This window comes from Salarias fasciatus, chromosome 4 (assembly GCF_902148845.1).
Source record: "Salarias fasciatus chromosome 4, fSalaFa1.1, whole genome shotgun sequence".
NCBI classification, from domain to species: domain Eukaryota; kingdom Metazoa; phylum Chordata; class Actinopteri; order Blenniiformes; family Blenniidae; genus Salarias; species Salarias fasciatus.
The window spans coordinates 26,543,622-26,559,948 of NC_043748.1; the positions used below are offsets into that span (position 1 = coordinate 26,543,622).

The following is a 16,327-nucleotide window of genomic DNA, read 5'->3' on the forward strand; positions in this document are numbered from 1 at the left end:
AGGCAGAGACGGGGACGGGGGGGATGGAGGGATGAGGACTGGTTGGGGGGGTTGAGGACTGGCGGGGACGGGGGGTGAGGACTGCTGAGGACAAGGGAAAGTCTTTAGGAAAGTCATATTTAAGTGCTGCATGTTCGTCAGTAGGAAGTCTCTGAGTCCAAACAGCCTCTAGTGGGGGACCTGCAGCGTCCTGCAGCGCCCTGCAGCGTCCTGCTGTGTCCTTCAGCGTCCTGCAGTGTTCTGCAGCGCCCTGCAGCGTCCTGCTGTGTCCTGCGGCGTCCTGCAGCGTCCTGCAGCGCCCTGCAGCGTCCTGCTGTGTCCTGCAGCATCCTGCAGCGTCCTGCAGCGCCCTGCAGCGTCCTGCAGCGCCCTGCAGCGTCCTGCAGCGCCCTGCAGCGTCCTGCAGCGCCCTGCAGCGTCCTGCTGTGTCCTGCAGCGTCCTGCGGCGTCCTGCAGCGTCCTGCAGCGTGTCTTCCTGAAGCCCGCCGTTTCAGCCTCGCGGTTCTGTTCTACTGTCGCTGTCGTTTGGCCTCGGTGCACAAGCGGCTCACCTCATGATGTTTTTGGCGTTTTGTCGATGTGCCACAGTGAGCTTGATTTTATATCAGTATTGTCACTTTAGTATTTGTGATGGCATAGTTTGTAAGTTTTGCACAGACTGTGTTCACACTGTGTCCATATGGTCCTCATCGCAGAGCTTCTGTGAGAGTTTTGACTGAGGTCAGATTCCTCTGTACCGTACCTGTAGCTGTGTCTCTGAAGCAGTGTATTTCCTGGAACATAGATGATGTGTAGTGGAAGCTAAGTGTTCACTTTGATTCAGATATTTAAATACTTGTGTACTACACATTGCACTATGGATGAAAAGAAGTGTGAATAAATTCTGTTGCTTTGACATGAGGACGTGCCTGTTGGTCTTTGTCCTCTACAAAAGATTGATGTGTCCTCTCATATGTCCTGGTGTCCAGTGGCCAACAGCATCAGGATGTCCCGGTTCCACAACGCCTGCCATGAACCTTGTTAACCCGGGTGACATTCAGCAGGATTACTACTGCGAAAGGATATACTGGCGCACAGCGGCTGAGTCCATGCTTCTACTGCTGTGCTCCGGTATATCCTTCCGCGGAGCTCTGCCATGCGCAGGTCTGTGTATCAAAACGTTATTTTAACGGACTGACAAGATAACACATCTTTTAAAATGTTTTATAGCCATTCGGATTTACTTCGCGTGCTAATACACCGTCCCCTGGACCACTGGAAGGAGGATTTTGTCCACTTTCTCAGTCCGGCTCTGTTTCCTCTTCACCTCTAGCAGTTGAGCTAAGCTAACTACGATGCTAACAGCTGGGATCCAGCCACTGGAGGAATGGACACAATAAAGCTATTTATGAGCTTATCTCACTGTGTAAATGATCGGGATAGGGCGTGGGTCCAAAATCTTCAGAGTATTCCTTTAAAGTGGTGGGGGAGTTTGAGTGTCCACATGATCCCAGGAGCTATGTTGTTGGAGGCTTTATGCCCCCGGTAGGGTCTCCCATGGTAAACAGGTCCTGGGTGATGGGCCAGACTAAGGGAAAGGTCAAAAGCTCCTATGATAAGGTTAAAATCTAGGTCTGTGACGTCGCCCGGTATGGCGCAGCCGGGGGCCTCTCTGATCTGAACCCAGTGGTGTTCTGCTACTGGACTTCTGTGCTAGCCACAGTTTGTCCATAACAAACACCATGTTGGAGCACAGGGGTCCATAAGTGCACTTGGCACCAGGACACCGTAGGTCAGAGGTCGATGATTGACATTGTTGTCGTGTCATCTGACCTCTGACCTCGTGTTTTGGACACTCGGGTGAAGAGAGGAGCAGAGCTGTGGACCGGTTTCCCCCTGGTGGTGAGTTGGATTCGCTGGTGGAGGAGGAACCCGGACAGACTTGGCAGACCCAAACGTGTTGTGAGGGTCTGTTGGGAACGTCTGGTGGAACCCTCTGTCAGCAGGGATTTCAACTCCCACCTCCGGGAGAGCTTCTCTCATGTCCCGAGGGAGGCTGGGGACATGGAGTCCCAGTGGATCGTGTTCTCCATGTTCTCCATCTCCATTGTCGAGGCAGCTGCCCGGAGCTGTGGTGGTAAGGTCTCCGGTACCTGCTGTGGCGGCAACCCCCGAACCCGGTGATGGAGACGGGAAGTAAGGGCTGCCGTCCAGCTGAAGAAGGAGTCCTATCGAGCCCTGGTGGCTCATGGGACTCCAGAAGCTGCTGACAGGACTGCAGGACTCAGAGGCTCTCATTTTCACCCCACAGATAATAGTGTGCGCAATTAAAGGGGCGTGGCTTGGTCGCTCATGAAAGTAGAGGGAGGCGGAACCTGAGACGTTGGATTAAAAAAACCTCTCTCTTTCAAAACTCCGGACATGAGCTTTAAGGTGCAAAAATGTCCAGCTCAGCTCGTGTTAAAAGCCAGTGCAAATAAATGAGATTTTAAAGGGTAACTCCGGTTTTTTGACACCTGGACCTTATTTCTAGGTGTGTCATGCTCATATACTCACTCAGACAAAAATTGTGCAGCTCGGAGTCCTCCAGAAGTTATTTAGATCCAACCGATTTAGCGGGGGCCACGGCAGGGGAGCTTCAGCGCGGGACATCATCTCTGCAAAATCGCTCATTTCGGCTGAATGCAGACCTGAGAGTCCAGCGGCACACAATCTGACAGGACCAGAGCGAGGACGGGGACCTGGGAGACTGGACAGGACCAGACAGGTGACTCGTAAATCCGGATGTCCCCCTGTGGTTTAGAATGTGTGAGTGTGTGTGTTGTGTTGTATTTGTGAATCCAGTATGAAGCCCTGAAGGAGTGTCAGCGCAGCCCTTTGCCTTATTCATGTCACATGATCTACCAAGTCCCCATCACGGTCTTCAGCAGCTCAGAAGCAGTGTGTCTGTCCCTGGAGGGACCGATGAGTCCCGCGGTGAGCGGAGGGTGAGGAGGTGGGCGGGGCTCCCCGTCGGCCCCGGAGAGCTCAGCAGTGGCGCTGAGCAGCAGGAGGCGGCGGTCATGTCCAGCAGCAGCTCTGCCAGCAGCAGCCTGGTCCTGGCCCAGAAGGCGGTCAAGCAGCTGCGGGTGGAGGCCAGCGTCCGCAGGATCAAGGTGAGAGCTCCTCCGGCCTACACACACTCTCACACACACTCTGCAGCCACTGTCTCAAACTCTTCAGTCCCGCTCAAATGTGTCTTCATGCTTCAACTGAACTGAAGGAAACGGCTCTACGATCACTGAACCCACTGTGATCCACAGCTGACAGTGTGACTGTGTGTGTGTGTGTGTGTGTGTGTGTGTGTGTGTGTGTGTGTGTGTGTGTGTGAGAGTGTGTGAGAGAGAGATGATGAGAAGTCCTGGAAAAAGATCAAACTAAAGATGATTTGAAGTTTCTTCTCTCAAATTCTGTATTTTTAAACTCGAAAGTGACCAGACTAGTTCACACAGCTCAATACAAATGTCCCCATAATAATGAATAAATAACCTCCGAGTGGCTTCCCCCTGATTTTTAAAAAAGTAAATAACGTAATTATTTTTTAAGACTAGACAAAATTCAACAAAAAAGAATTAAAGCGTAATTTGTACAATTACAATATCATCCCGTTTTAAAGACGCAAATCAAAGACTGACATTCAAAAGTTAATTTTCCATTTCAAAGACTGACTGTGAAGCTGCAGCCAGATCTGAAATCCTCTGTCTTCACAGCCAAGCTGGATGATTTTTCATGTTTCCTCTAACCCACGGTCACCGTCTGCTTCTCTCTGCCTCAGTCGTTCTCATGGAAACACTCTGCTCCAGCAAATAAAGCACAGCAGTTTCCATCATCCCTCTCTTCTTTAACACTTTTACATTTGTTCATATGGCTCCATGGACCAGGCTGGGTCCGCGGGCTCTATGTTTGACACCGGGCCTCGAAGAGAAAGAATGTATTGTTTCGAGTCCAGAATATTGGACCTGGCTGGACTCTAACAAACTGAAACCAGGACAAAACAAAACCAAAGGAAATGTAGGACAAAGATGAGTGAAGTCCAGTGAGGACAAGTCAGCTGTCTGACGAGGACGCTGCTGGAGTCGAGCACATGAGGAGGAAAAGAGTCATGTGGATCACATCAGGCTGCAGACGTGGGAGGAAAACCACTGCCAGGATTTCAGCCTGGAACAGGAGGAGAACCACACTCTGCCACGATGTCAGAATAGAACACAGGGGAGAAATGTCGTCTCTTGAGAAGCGAGAGGTGAAATTGCGAAATGTTTTTTCACTGTGAGCGTCAGAAGCCTTTCATAGATTTTTTTTTTTTTTTTTAATTTTATTGTTTCATTGGAAGAGCAAAGAACATATCACTTGGGCACAAAACCGTGTACAGACTTCCACTGTGGGCACATATATGCTCCTCACTAATCCAGAATTTTGTAAGAAAAACAAAACAACACAAGTTCAAACTAGTCAAAAGTAAAATCAAAAGTAGAACTATACCAGAGGCTGGGAGGAGAGGGCTTACTCCACTTTGTCTCAAATATGAAAGGATCACAACGTATGTATCTTTATACAGCCAAGAACAAAGATCAAAATGTATGAGAGCTATTCATATAACCGAGATTGTTCATTCAACAGATAATACAGGCTTAATATAGTTAATCCACTATGACCACATCTCAAAAAAACATTCCTTCTGACCTCTTAAAGAAAATGACAGTTTCTCCATAACATAAATTTCCTGTACAATATTGATCCAATCTTGAATACTGGGTGCTTCAGGCTTTAACCATTTCCTAGTAATAGTCTTTTTGCTTGCTGCCAGAAGCATTGACAGTAGCTTTTTATCAAAGTCCAGTTGTCCCATAAAATGTCACCTAAATAAAGCACTTCAAATTTACAAGCGATTTTTTCAGTGAAGATGTTGTTTAAATGTTCACACAGCTGCTCCCAGAAAGGTTTGATCACTGGACAACTCCAGAAAATATGATGATGATTTGCCTTTGTTGTTGAGCAGAGTCTCCAACATGTGTCCATTCCCTCCTGATATTTTTTCTGGGCAGGAGTAACAAAAAATCTAACAATGTTTTTCCAACCGAATTCCCTCCATGTGTCGGAGCTTGAAGTCATCCATTGTAATTTGTAGATCTTTTCCCAGCATTCAAATGAAATAAACAGATGACCTTCTTTTTCCCACTTCTTCCTTATGTGGTCCGTGTCATCCTGTGGAGATAGTTGAATACCATCATAAAGCCTGGACACCACTTTAGTGCATGAACCCCATTTCAATAACCTCTGAAACACATTAAAAAATCCTGATTCGTTTGATTCACTCATTTCTCGAAGATTTTGATTAAAATAGTTTCTGACCTGCAAATATCTGTAGAAATCATCCTTTTCCAACCCATGAGATCTCTGAAGTTCCTCAAAGCTCTGAAACACCCCCTTCTGGAGAAATGTATAATAATTGGTTAAGCCCTTCTTGATCCAACTTTTGAATCTTCCGTCCGTCTTGTTTGGCTTAAAGGCTGAATCACATGCACACCACCTTAACATTTTCATCTGTTTACCCAGTTTACCAATTTTAACTATCTTTTTCCAGGAATCTAACACGGTATGTAACAGTGAATCAGGCATCAACTGTTCTTGTAAATCTTTGTCCATTAAGACAGATATTAAAGGTGTTCCTCCCACCGATGTACCTTCTAGATCCTTCCATCCAGCTGTGTAAGATTTCGAGCATAGACAGATTAATGGTCTCAGCTGAGCTGCCCAGTAGTAGTCCTGCAGATTGGGAAGACCCAGACCTCCTTTTTCCTTCTTCAGCTGCAGGAATCTGTACTTTACTCTCGCTCTTTTCCCTTGCCAGATGTATTGTGATATTAATCTGTCCCATTCTACAAATTGCCTTTCCGGTATCTGGATTGGTTGGTAAACACTGAAACAAATACAGTCAGCGTGGGAGAATGTTCATTCTGACAGATTCTATTCTGGAATACAAATTCAAAAAAGGGATCAAATTCCATCTTTGTATGTCTGACTTTAACTTTAAGGTTAAGGATTCATAGTTGGCCTCAAACATCAAAACTTCTTAGTTAGAATGACCCCTAAGTATTTTACAGATTCTGATTCCCAATTCCATCCGTATAAGTTCCTGATCTTGCTTGGTGGGCTGTAGTTTACAGTTAAGACCTGAGTCTTGTTAACATTAATCTTGTGGCCCGACAATGAGCTGTGTTCCTTAATCATTTCCATTAATACTGGCAGAGTTTGTGTTGGGTTTGTTAAAGTCAACAATAAATCATCTGCAAATAAGGACAACTTTTGTTCACCAGATGTCAACAACACTCCTGTTATATCAGACCTCTGCCTTATCCATTGACTTAATGGCTCTACAAAAAGGGCAAAGAGGAGTGGCGAAACACAGCAGCCTTGTCTTGTACCTCTTTCCAGAGTGAAAGAATCTGATAAATCTCCATTAATTTTTATCCGAGCTGATGGTCTATCATACAAAGCAGCAATTACATCTATGAGGGTCTGGTGGAAACCAAATTTAGACATTACTTTATATAGAAACGACCACCTGACTGAGTCAAACGCCTTCTCTGCGTCTAAACTAAGTATAAGAGTCTCAATTTTTTGCTTAATGGTATAATTCAAAATATGTTTTTCTGATGTTGTCTTGGGTTTGTCTCTGTCTGATGAAGCCTGTCTGATCCTTATGTATTATGTCTGGTAGAATATTCTCAAGTCTCTGTGAAATTATGGCAGTAAACAATTTATAATCAATATTTAACACACTCACTGGGCGGTAGTTACTACAATGCAGCTTATCCTTCCCCTCTTTGGGAATCACTGAAATAATTGCATCTCTCCATGAAGGGGGAGCCTTTCATAGATTTATCCTGAACATGTAGTAAGGAGGCGCTCTGGCCACGGTGTGCCAGAGCGTCCTGACCCAGAGGGCCGCTGGGTCCCCTCAGAGAGAACCAAAGTGGACCGTGGGTGGACTCCTCGGAGTGGCAGCCGTTCAGCCAGCCCTGCAGGGGGCGCAGTGACGGCAGACCCAGGAGGACCACTGCTGTCATGGACGTCTGTCCACCTGGAAGTCTGCATGAAAGCGGCGTATGTGAGGAAACTATGAGGAGGTAAAGAACATTGTCCACCCTGTAAGGGGATGGCCGTTCCCCCGTGACCCCTATTCCCCAGTGAAGGTCACCCTCTGAGAGGGGTTCAGACGAGACCTCTCTGGATGGACCCTGAGGCCGAGCTGAGCCACATAAGCAGCGGGCCCGGAGGTATCCCGGACCACCGAGCTCGCGACAGCACACACAACAGCCAGTCCGGGTACGGCAGCACTTTCATGCCCTACAGGGGGGGTGGGGCGATGGGGCAGCCTGTGTGCGGCATCAGAACGTCAGCAGGGAGACCTACTGGCGTTAGAGAACCAATCGACGAGCCCCAGTCTGTGCAGTCTCCTCATACCCCAGAAACACAGGATGTTCCTCTGTCCTCAGACACATGCCATGGTGGAGCCTGTGGACTGCAAGAACACAGACCTCTGGCTCGCCACTGGTTGTCATCTCAAGACAATTTAAGGAGGAAAAACGTCATTTTCTTAAAGTGAAGATGAAATCAAATCATCCTGCTTGGACAGATTTTATATTCTTCTTCAGAAAAGTGAACGAAAACCTTTCTAAATTTGTCATGTGGAAAATAACTCTAACTGGCAAGACGTGTTTAGTAACAAGGCAGTGTTTTTTCTGTCAGCTGATCAGTAAACTACATGTATTAATTCAGTTCAGCTTTATTTATAAAACGCCAACTATAACAATCATTTCCAGACACTTTAATAGAGAAAACCCAACAGATCCACATGAGAAGGAAGAGGCTGAGCGAAGGAAGAACTGCTTTTAACAGGAAGAACCCTGCAGAACCAGACTCAGAGGAGGAGAACCCTGCAGAACCAGGCTCAGAGGAGAACCCTGCAGAACCAGGCTCAGAGGAGGAGAACCCTGCAGAACCAGGCTCAGAGGAGAACCCTGCAGAACCAGGCTCAGAGGAGGAGAACCCTGCAGAACCAGACTCAGAGGAGAACCCTGCAGAACCAGGCTCAGAGGAGGAGAACCCTGCAGAACCAGGCTCAGAGGAGGAGAACCCTGCAGAACCAGGCTCAGAGGAGGAGAACCCTGCAGAACCAGGCTCAGAGGAGAACCCTGCAGAACCAGGCTCAGAGGAGAACCCTGCAGAACCAGGCTCAGAGGAGGAGAACCCTGCAGAACCAGGCTCAGAGGAGGAGAACCCTGCAGAACCAGACTCAGAGGAGGAGAACCCTGCAGAACCAGGCTCAGAGGAGGAGAACCCTGCAGAACCAGGCTCAGAGGAGGAGAACCCTGCAGAACCAGGCTCAGAGGAGGAGAACCCTGCAGAACCAGGCTGAGAGGAGGAGAACCCTGCAGAACCAGGCTCAGAGGAGGAGAACCCTGCAGAACCAGGCTCAGAGGAGGAGAACCCTGCAGAACCAGACTCAGAGGAGGAGAACCCTGCAGAACCAGGCTCAGAGGAGAACCCTGCAGAACCAGGCTCAGAGGAGGAGAACCCTGCAGAACCAGGCTCAGAGGAGGAGAACCCTGCAGAACCAGGCTCAGAGGAGAACCCTGCAGAACCAGACTCAGAGGAGGAGAACCCTGCAGAACCAGGCTCAGAGGAGGAGAACCCTGCAGAACCAGGCTCAGAGGAGGAGAACCCTGCAGAACCAGGCTCAGAGGAGCAGAACCCTGCAGAACCAGGCTCAGAGGTGGCAGCTTCTCGCTGTTCCTATTAAAGGTATAATGGACGATGTTTGAGCCAATGAATGGCGTGATGATAGCGTCAACTATTGGTCCTCCGACACGTCCGTCACGCTGAAGAAATGCTTGCGTCACGCCGTCAAGCACCCTCGTAGGAGCAGCAGAGCAGGCAGGACGGTCTGGCGCATGCGCGTTTTCAAACAGCGAGTAACAGACGTTTGGCTTCGACTTTTTCGAGAAAATCGTCCATTATACCTTTAAAAGATGTAATGAATAAAATTCTTAGTTCCTGACAGCAGTTTTAATTAAATATTTTCCTTAACACCAGTGTTTGGACTCTTTGTTTCAGCATTTGTTCTGTCAGTACACAATCTGGTATGTAAACATGCAGCTTGTAAGTCTGATAAATCATTTTTGAACATTTCGCTCATTTTGAATTTGTTTGTGGTGCGGATCTGTGTTCAGGTTTCTCAGGCTGCTGCAGAGCTGAAGACCTTCTGTCTGCAGAATGCCCATAAAGACCCGCTGCTCATGGGGGTGCCCTCCAGCGACAACCCCTTCAGGCCTCCCAAGTCATGTGCCATCCTGTGAGGTGCGCTCTTCCAGAAAACATAATGTGGTCCATAAAAAGAGGTCATGGGACTTCCTCTCTGAGCTGCGAAACAAAAGTCCCTGTTGTTCTTCTCCCATCTCACAGATTAAATGTCTTTTCTTTGCAGATTTCATCACATGAAGAAGAAAACCAGACGACATCTGAAAACAGCTGATGCTGCTGATGAGGAAAACCCCAGCAGAGTCACGCTGGATCGGATTCTTTCATGAATGTTGCCTGAAGCAGAGCTGAATCAGCCACACTTGATCTCATCTGTTCCTTCTGAGCTTTTTCAACTTTACAGCCATACAACCTTTGCAACCTTAACAGGGTTTGTTTTTTTTTTTTAACCTGAATATAAAGAGAATATGTATGATCTGACCGTGTCTGGGTCGCATGCCGGCGGCGGGGGGGGGGGGGGGGGGGGGGGGTCCAGATGGATCCATGTCTCTCACTGGTGAGCTCCTGCTCTGATCTGTCTGTTTAAAAGAATTAGTGTAGTGGGTTCTCACTCTAAACGTTTTCTATTCTCGGTCTGGTCTCAGGTGAACCATGGTCTTGGGTGCTTTCACACCTACTAGTCCGCTAGAGTGGTTCGGTTCGGACATAAATTATTCATAAATGTTGCAGCTGTCAGGTGGTTCGGTTCGCATTCACACCTCTTGTTTTTGCAGATGAACTATCCACTATGACCCTCCTGCCCCTTGGTGGCGCTGTTCACATAATAATGTGTTTTGGGTGGCGGAAGTGAACCCTGATTGGCCAGCATGTGTGACGTGATGTGCTGCGCGGCTTGCGACGGAAGCCTCCACCGACCAAAAAGCCTTCTCCACAACAGAGCGGACAAGACCGAGGCTGGTCAACTTTCACACCAGCAGCGGACCGCGCCGAGACCGCACCGAGACCACCTCCTCGAGGAGGTCTCGGTGCGGTTCTTTGTCCCGGACCAAAACTAACTGGTCTGCTTTCACACCAGCGCGTACGAACCGAACCTGCAGGAGTTGGGGACTCTAGTCCGCTTCAAGCGGACCAGATGCTGTAGGTGTGAAAGCACCTTGTCTGAAGACCATCTGGTACTAAGATCCAGATCACATCACTTTTCAGACAGAAACTGAATTGAGCTTCTCTAGAATTCAGGTCTGATGCCTTCTTAATAAAGACTGAAACAAGTTAATTGAAATTTTCAGCTTTAATAAATGCATTGTAATATCACGGTGGCCGATGTGGTTTTAATCTGTGGTTCCTTGTACACCATGAACACGCCTATCAGAGTCATCTTTGTCATTTTGGGACCAAACTTCATTTAAACACTATATCAATCAATGTATTTTTGTACAGCCCAGTATCACAACAACAGTTGCCTCAGAGGCTTCAAGATGTTACATTGGTTGGTAAAAAATATCAAAGATTGATCAAGACTTTGATACTAACAATGAATCACAGTGTAGTGTCGATATAAACAGTCCACAGACAGAACAGAGTGAGAACGTTGACATCAGACCAATAAACATGGTGGCATGAACAGTCCACAGCAGCTCGTCAGTGACTGAACTGTTAGAATGTTAAAACAATAAAAACAGTGAATAAGCATCATGTTAATATGTCAGATTCACAGTAACGAGACAAAACGAAGCAACCACCGCCTTAGACCCTCACATCCGGCAAGAAAAAACTCCAGAAACCCAGTGGGAGAAGAAGAAATCTTGGGGAGAACCACAGTATGGAGGGATCCCTCTCCCAGGGACGGATATACCACTATACGAGGGCGTACCCAAAAGTTCCCGGATTTTGACTAACTTTTTATTTCTGACATTTCAAAATAAAACATCACCGTCGCCTTCAAAATAATCTCCATCTGCATTAATGCAGCGCTCCAGCCGTGTCTCCCACTTCACCAATGCGTCGTCAGACCCGTGCATAATTGTGCCATTCAGGGCCGGCTGTGATTTGTCTGTCCCCTCCTCCACATCTGCAAACCGCTGTCCCTTCAGCTGCTTCTTCAACCTGGGGAACAAGAAAAAGTCCCTGGAGGCTTCATCTGGAGAATCAGGCGGATGGGAGAGGAGATTCATCTCATTCTTCTCCAGAAACTGCGTGAGGCGCAGCGCCGTGTCCGCTGGCGCTCTGTGGTGGTGGATCAACCGGCTCCACTCCGCCACGACGCTCTGCTTCCTCCTCACATCCTCACGGAGCGTCTGAGGACTTCCTGTAGTAGTCCTGGTTTACAGTCTGACCTGGAGGGACAGACTCGCTGTGGACAAGACCCTGGACAGCCAAGAAGCAGCTCAGCATTGTTTTCACGGCTGAGCGGACCTGACGCGCCGACATCTGGCGCTGGGAGCTCAGCTTTTTCACAGATATGCACGAGGCTTACCTGTAGCACATCTGACGGCCAGAAGTCCAAACTCATTATTTTCTGACCAAATTCCGGTTTCTTTTGGGTACCCCCTCGTACCAGGCTCAGAGGAGGAGAACCCTGCAGAACCAGGCTCAGAGGAGAACCCTGCAGAACCAGGCTCAGAGGAGGAGAACCCTGCAGAACCAGGCTCAGAGGAGGAGAACCCTGCAGAACCAGGCTCAGAGGTGGTCTTCCTGCTGTCCCGGTTGGGGTGAGGGGACAGAAAGAGGAGATAGGACAGACAGGTTCTTGGATCTACAGACAGTTCATATATAAACAGAGAACAGAGGCTACAAGAGGAACCATCATCACGGTCATGTAGTAATAGAATGAAATTACACTGAAACGAGAGAAGGAGCAGAGCTGGGAGCCGGTTCCACATGGTAGAACCCGGGGTTCAGTAAACCTTCCACCCACTGGGTCCGGGTTCCTCCGTTAATCAGTGGAGCAGCTGTTTTGTTTGATGCTCAGTTAGAATCCACCCATTGGATCCAGGCTGTCTCAGTGGATCAGCTGATTGATGTTCTGTCTGAGATCCCTCAAGCACGGCTCTAGTCCACCTCAGAGACAGCCTCTTGATCCAGGGTTCCGGTGGTGATCCAGAAGAAGGCCTCCAACATCACAGGGCACCTGACATACCCAGCCCCAGCCCCCCCAAGAAACAGATACCGCACCATAAAATGGCATACAGACAGACTCACAAACAGCTTCTACCCACAAGCTGTGAAAGCCATTGCCCCACCACCACCCCCTCCCAGCCCACAGGCAGGTTCTGTTTTTAAAAGCCACCCTTGATCCAGGTGTTCTAACAAGTTACAGACCAATATCCAACCTTCCCTTTATTTCTAAAATCCTACAGAAAGCTGCTGAAGTCAGCTCTGTCTCAGCCCCATTCATATAACAATGACCTGTTAGAGTCTTTTCAATCAGGCTTCAGAGCTCATCACAGTACAGAGACAGCTCTGGTGAAAGTCACTAATGATCTTCTCACAGACTCAGACAGAGGACTGGTCCCTGTCCTGGTCCCTGTCCTGGTCCCTGTCCTGGTCCCTGTTAGATCTCAGTGCTGCATTTGATACTGTTGATCCTGACATCCTGCTACAGAGACTAGAACAGTGGTTGACAACTGGCGGCCCGCGAGCCGAAGCCGGCCCGCCGAACTGTCCAGTCCAGCCCGTGACTGGATTCCAACACACGTACACACCCTCGCACCCCGCGACCGGACAGACACAACTGGACATGAACACACGATGCCCCTATGGCCGCCGCGATTCAAGTGCCCAAAAAAAAGGACCCGATGCCAAATCTAGTTGCCGACTCCTGGACTAGACAATGTTGAAATTAAAAGGTTCAGCATTAAACTGGTTTCAGTCAAATTTAGCGAGAGGTTCCACTTTGTTCATGATAACACTGGGTGCGTTTACATGCAGTCAATAACCCTTTCTTAACCAGAATATTCGCAATAACCCGGTTGCGCACAGCCATGTAAACACGTGCAAAAACCTGAATATGCTCATATTCCGGTTTTTAAAAACCTGAATATTACCCCTGGGTTACTCCTTTTCTAACCTGAATTTCTGGTCATATAAACGCGCATCGGAATATCCCTGTCGAAAGGGACATGAAATACTGCTCTGCACATGGTCTACCCGCAAGGAATCTCGGTCATTTGAGTCCAGGAACTACTTGTGACACAGTTTAGCTTTTAGCTGCTACTAAGTAAATAAAATGTGCCAAAACGATCATTCAGTTCTTCTCTTTTACTGAAAAAAAAAAACGGCGCATCGCATCATTAAACATTATCACGTCTCGCTGGCTTACTCTTTTTCTAACAACATGCAGAGAGAGCGCCCTTCTTTTTCTGTGGTGTCTGTGTAAAATAAGGTTGAACATGCAAACAGCACACCTAGTGGCATAAAGTGCAAATGCAGTCATGCCGTCATCTGTGGCCGTGGTTTGAATGGGGATATCCCTGATCATGTAAACAGGAGTAACTCTGTCTGTTTAAGCATGTAAACGGGTTATTCCAAATGATTCAGAAACCGGAATATTGACCTGAACCCGAATATTGACTGCATGTAAACATAGTCAATGACTCCTCAGCTCAGATTAAAGCTAAAGGTGCCGTAGGCAGGATTACCTTCGCAAGATGGTGATTTGATAAATCTAAGATGGCGATTTGAAACCTGGAGTCGTGCCGACCTCGGGGTGCCGAGCGGGGCTGGCAGTGTCACGGCCGCCTGCGCCGGCGGGTTGACTCACCTGTGACCTTTTCACGGTGGGCCTGGGGTCAAAGGCTTTTTTTTAAGAATTCCAGTAGAAACAGACGGTGTCCTCCGTGGAGTTTTGATGATGTTATGCCTGATGAAGCAGGTCAATATGCGGGCCTGGACTTCCTCATGCGCGTTCACGAGAAGCAGAGCTTTGAAGCGCCGCCCCTCGACCAATCAGGTTAGAGCCTCAGGGGCTCTTCTGATTGGTCAAACATACCGGGAGTGGTCAAGAATCCTTTTCAGCTCAGAACAGAGACAGATGGAAACGCTGCGCCCTCATGGTAGTGCAGTTATGCTACACTCCTGAAGGATTATCAATGGATACTCTAACATTTAATCCAAAGAAAACACAGAAAAATTAGCATTGACTAGCAAAATCCTGCCTACAGCAGCTTTAAATATGGACTTCCACAGGGTTCTCTTTTAGGACCTATACTGTTCACATTATACATCAGAATCAGAAATGGGTTTATTGCCAAGTACAGCAGCCTATAACAGGAATTGTTTTGGTGGAGGTGCAAACAGACAAAAAGGCACTAGTATAAAATATAAAGAGGAATTAAGATACAAGCAAATACCACAATAGCAATAACTGTAACAATTCACCCATTAATTCCAAGGCGATCTTGCCACCACGCATTAGTGGTGATTAACTGGCAGACAGAAAACTTAAGACTGTCGACAAAAAACCCGCATTTATTCGGGAAAGACCCCTCCCAACAGAAAACAAGCAACTCGTCGCTCCTCCTAATAAATTAAACACAAAACGCCGCACAACGCGGGAAGTCCAAAACAACATCGAAGTCTCCACAAAGTCCTGTCCTGCAGATCCACCCTGGCTAGCGCTCCACGGCCTCGCTCCTCCGGTTGGTCAGTTCCAGGACGGCGTGTGACGTCACTCCTCCGCAGCAGGTGCGCCGTCTTCCTTAAGTAAACAACCCCGCCCCCATACCAATGTCCAGGTGAAAAACCCGTAAGTTTTCCCCAGATTACATATCCCCAGCGAACCAAGTTTACAAATTAGGCTGTCAGCTCAGGAAAACATTTAATCCCCCCTGCTGGGTGAAACGGGAAGGACCTACCCGGTCGTTACACAACAACAACAACTAGAATTTGGCACCCAGAGAGCGCAGACCTCCGCCACAGCTCAAATCACTCACCAACAACAACAACACCAAATATCAGGGATCGCGATGGCGGCCAGCTGAACCGTCCAATCCAGCCCGTTATAGGATTCCTATGCACGCACGCATGCAAGCATTACCCGGGCCCTCGAGCGGACGCACACACCCCGAACTGACGGTTCTCGGTTCTCCCCCGGTCTCTGCGGGTGCATGCCTCCGTCGACCCCCACCCCAGCGCATGCATGGCGCACAGGCTCCCTGCCCTACTATGTCAATGACTGCCCTAGCTCTCAATGATAAAGAATCATTTAAAAAAATTCCTGGATCCAGACAGTGATCCGGATCTTCACCAAAATTTAATGGATTATAAGTTAGCCCAAGACCCACCTTTCCACAAAGTTTCATTGCAATCCATCCTTTACTTTCTCCGGAATCTTGCTAATAAACCAACCAACCGACGTGATTACATAACCTCCTGGCACCATATTATTACCTCCTGGCAGAGTAATAATATGGCGATGACAAAATTGATGCAATTTACAAAAATTATACAGTTAGAAAGGTCAAAGGTATTTCCAGTGAGGTTTATGGGGCTGAAGATTGTACGTAGATTGTAGTCGGTTACGGTGCATGTGTTGGGGGTGGGGTGGGGGGGGCTTTGTCAGTGGTGGACTGAGGCCTTGTTCAGTAGTGTCGGGGGAGAGAAACTGTTCTTGTGTCGTGAAGTTCTGGTCTTGGTGAACCGGAACCTCCTTCCAGATGGGAGAGTTTGGAAGAGTTAGTGACCAGGGTGGGAGGGCTCTGACCAAGGTGGGAGGGGTCGGCCACCAACCTGCCTGCACGCCTCAGGGTCCTGGAGGGGAGGCAGACTGCAGCCAATGATCTCTTCTGCAGAAGAGATGTCTCCCTGCAGCCTGTCCTCGTCTCTGGACTCTCCGCAGCCCGTCCTCGTCTCTGGACTCTCCGCAGCCCGTCCTCGTCTCTGGACTCTCCGCAGCCCGTCCTCGTCTCTGGACTCTCCGCAGCCTGTCCTCGTCTCTGGACTCCCCGCAGCCTGTCCTCGTCTCTGGCCATGGCTGCAGCGAACCAGACAGAGGAGGAGGTGAGGATGGACTCCATGATGCAGGAGTTGAACTGCACCATCATCTTTACCG

General features: G+C 48.4%; 1 protein-coding gene across 1 annotated transcript; it reads left to right on the forward strand.

Annotated features, from left to right (window-relative positions):
- Positions 1–3,038: 3,038 nt before the first annotated feature.
- On the forward strand, positions 3,039–9,377 carry LOC115387298 (guanine nucleotide-binding protein G(I)/G(S)/G(O) subunit gamma-5). Its single transcript, XM_030089966.1, has 2 exons — positions 3,039–3,134; positions 9,252–9,377. The coding sequence occupies exons 1-2, from the start codon at positions 3,042–3,044 to the stop codon at positions 9,375–9,377; spliced, it is 219 nt and encodes a 72-aa protein (XP_029945826.1). The 5' UTR covers positions 3,039–3,041.
- The last annotated feature ends 6,950 nt before the right edge of the window (positions 9,378–16,327 follow it).

Coding starts and splice junctions, on each gene's coding strand:
- LOC115387298 (XM_030089966.1), top strand. CDS start 3,042: ATGTCCAGCAGCAGCTCTGCCAGCAGCAGCCTGGTCCTGGCCCAGAAG. Junction 3,135..9,251: donor CCAGCGTCCGCAGGATCAAG/GTGAGAGCTCCT, acceptor ATCTGTGTTCAG/GTTTCTCAGGCTGCTGCAGA.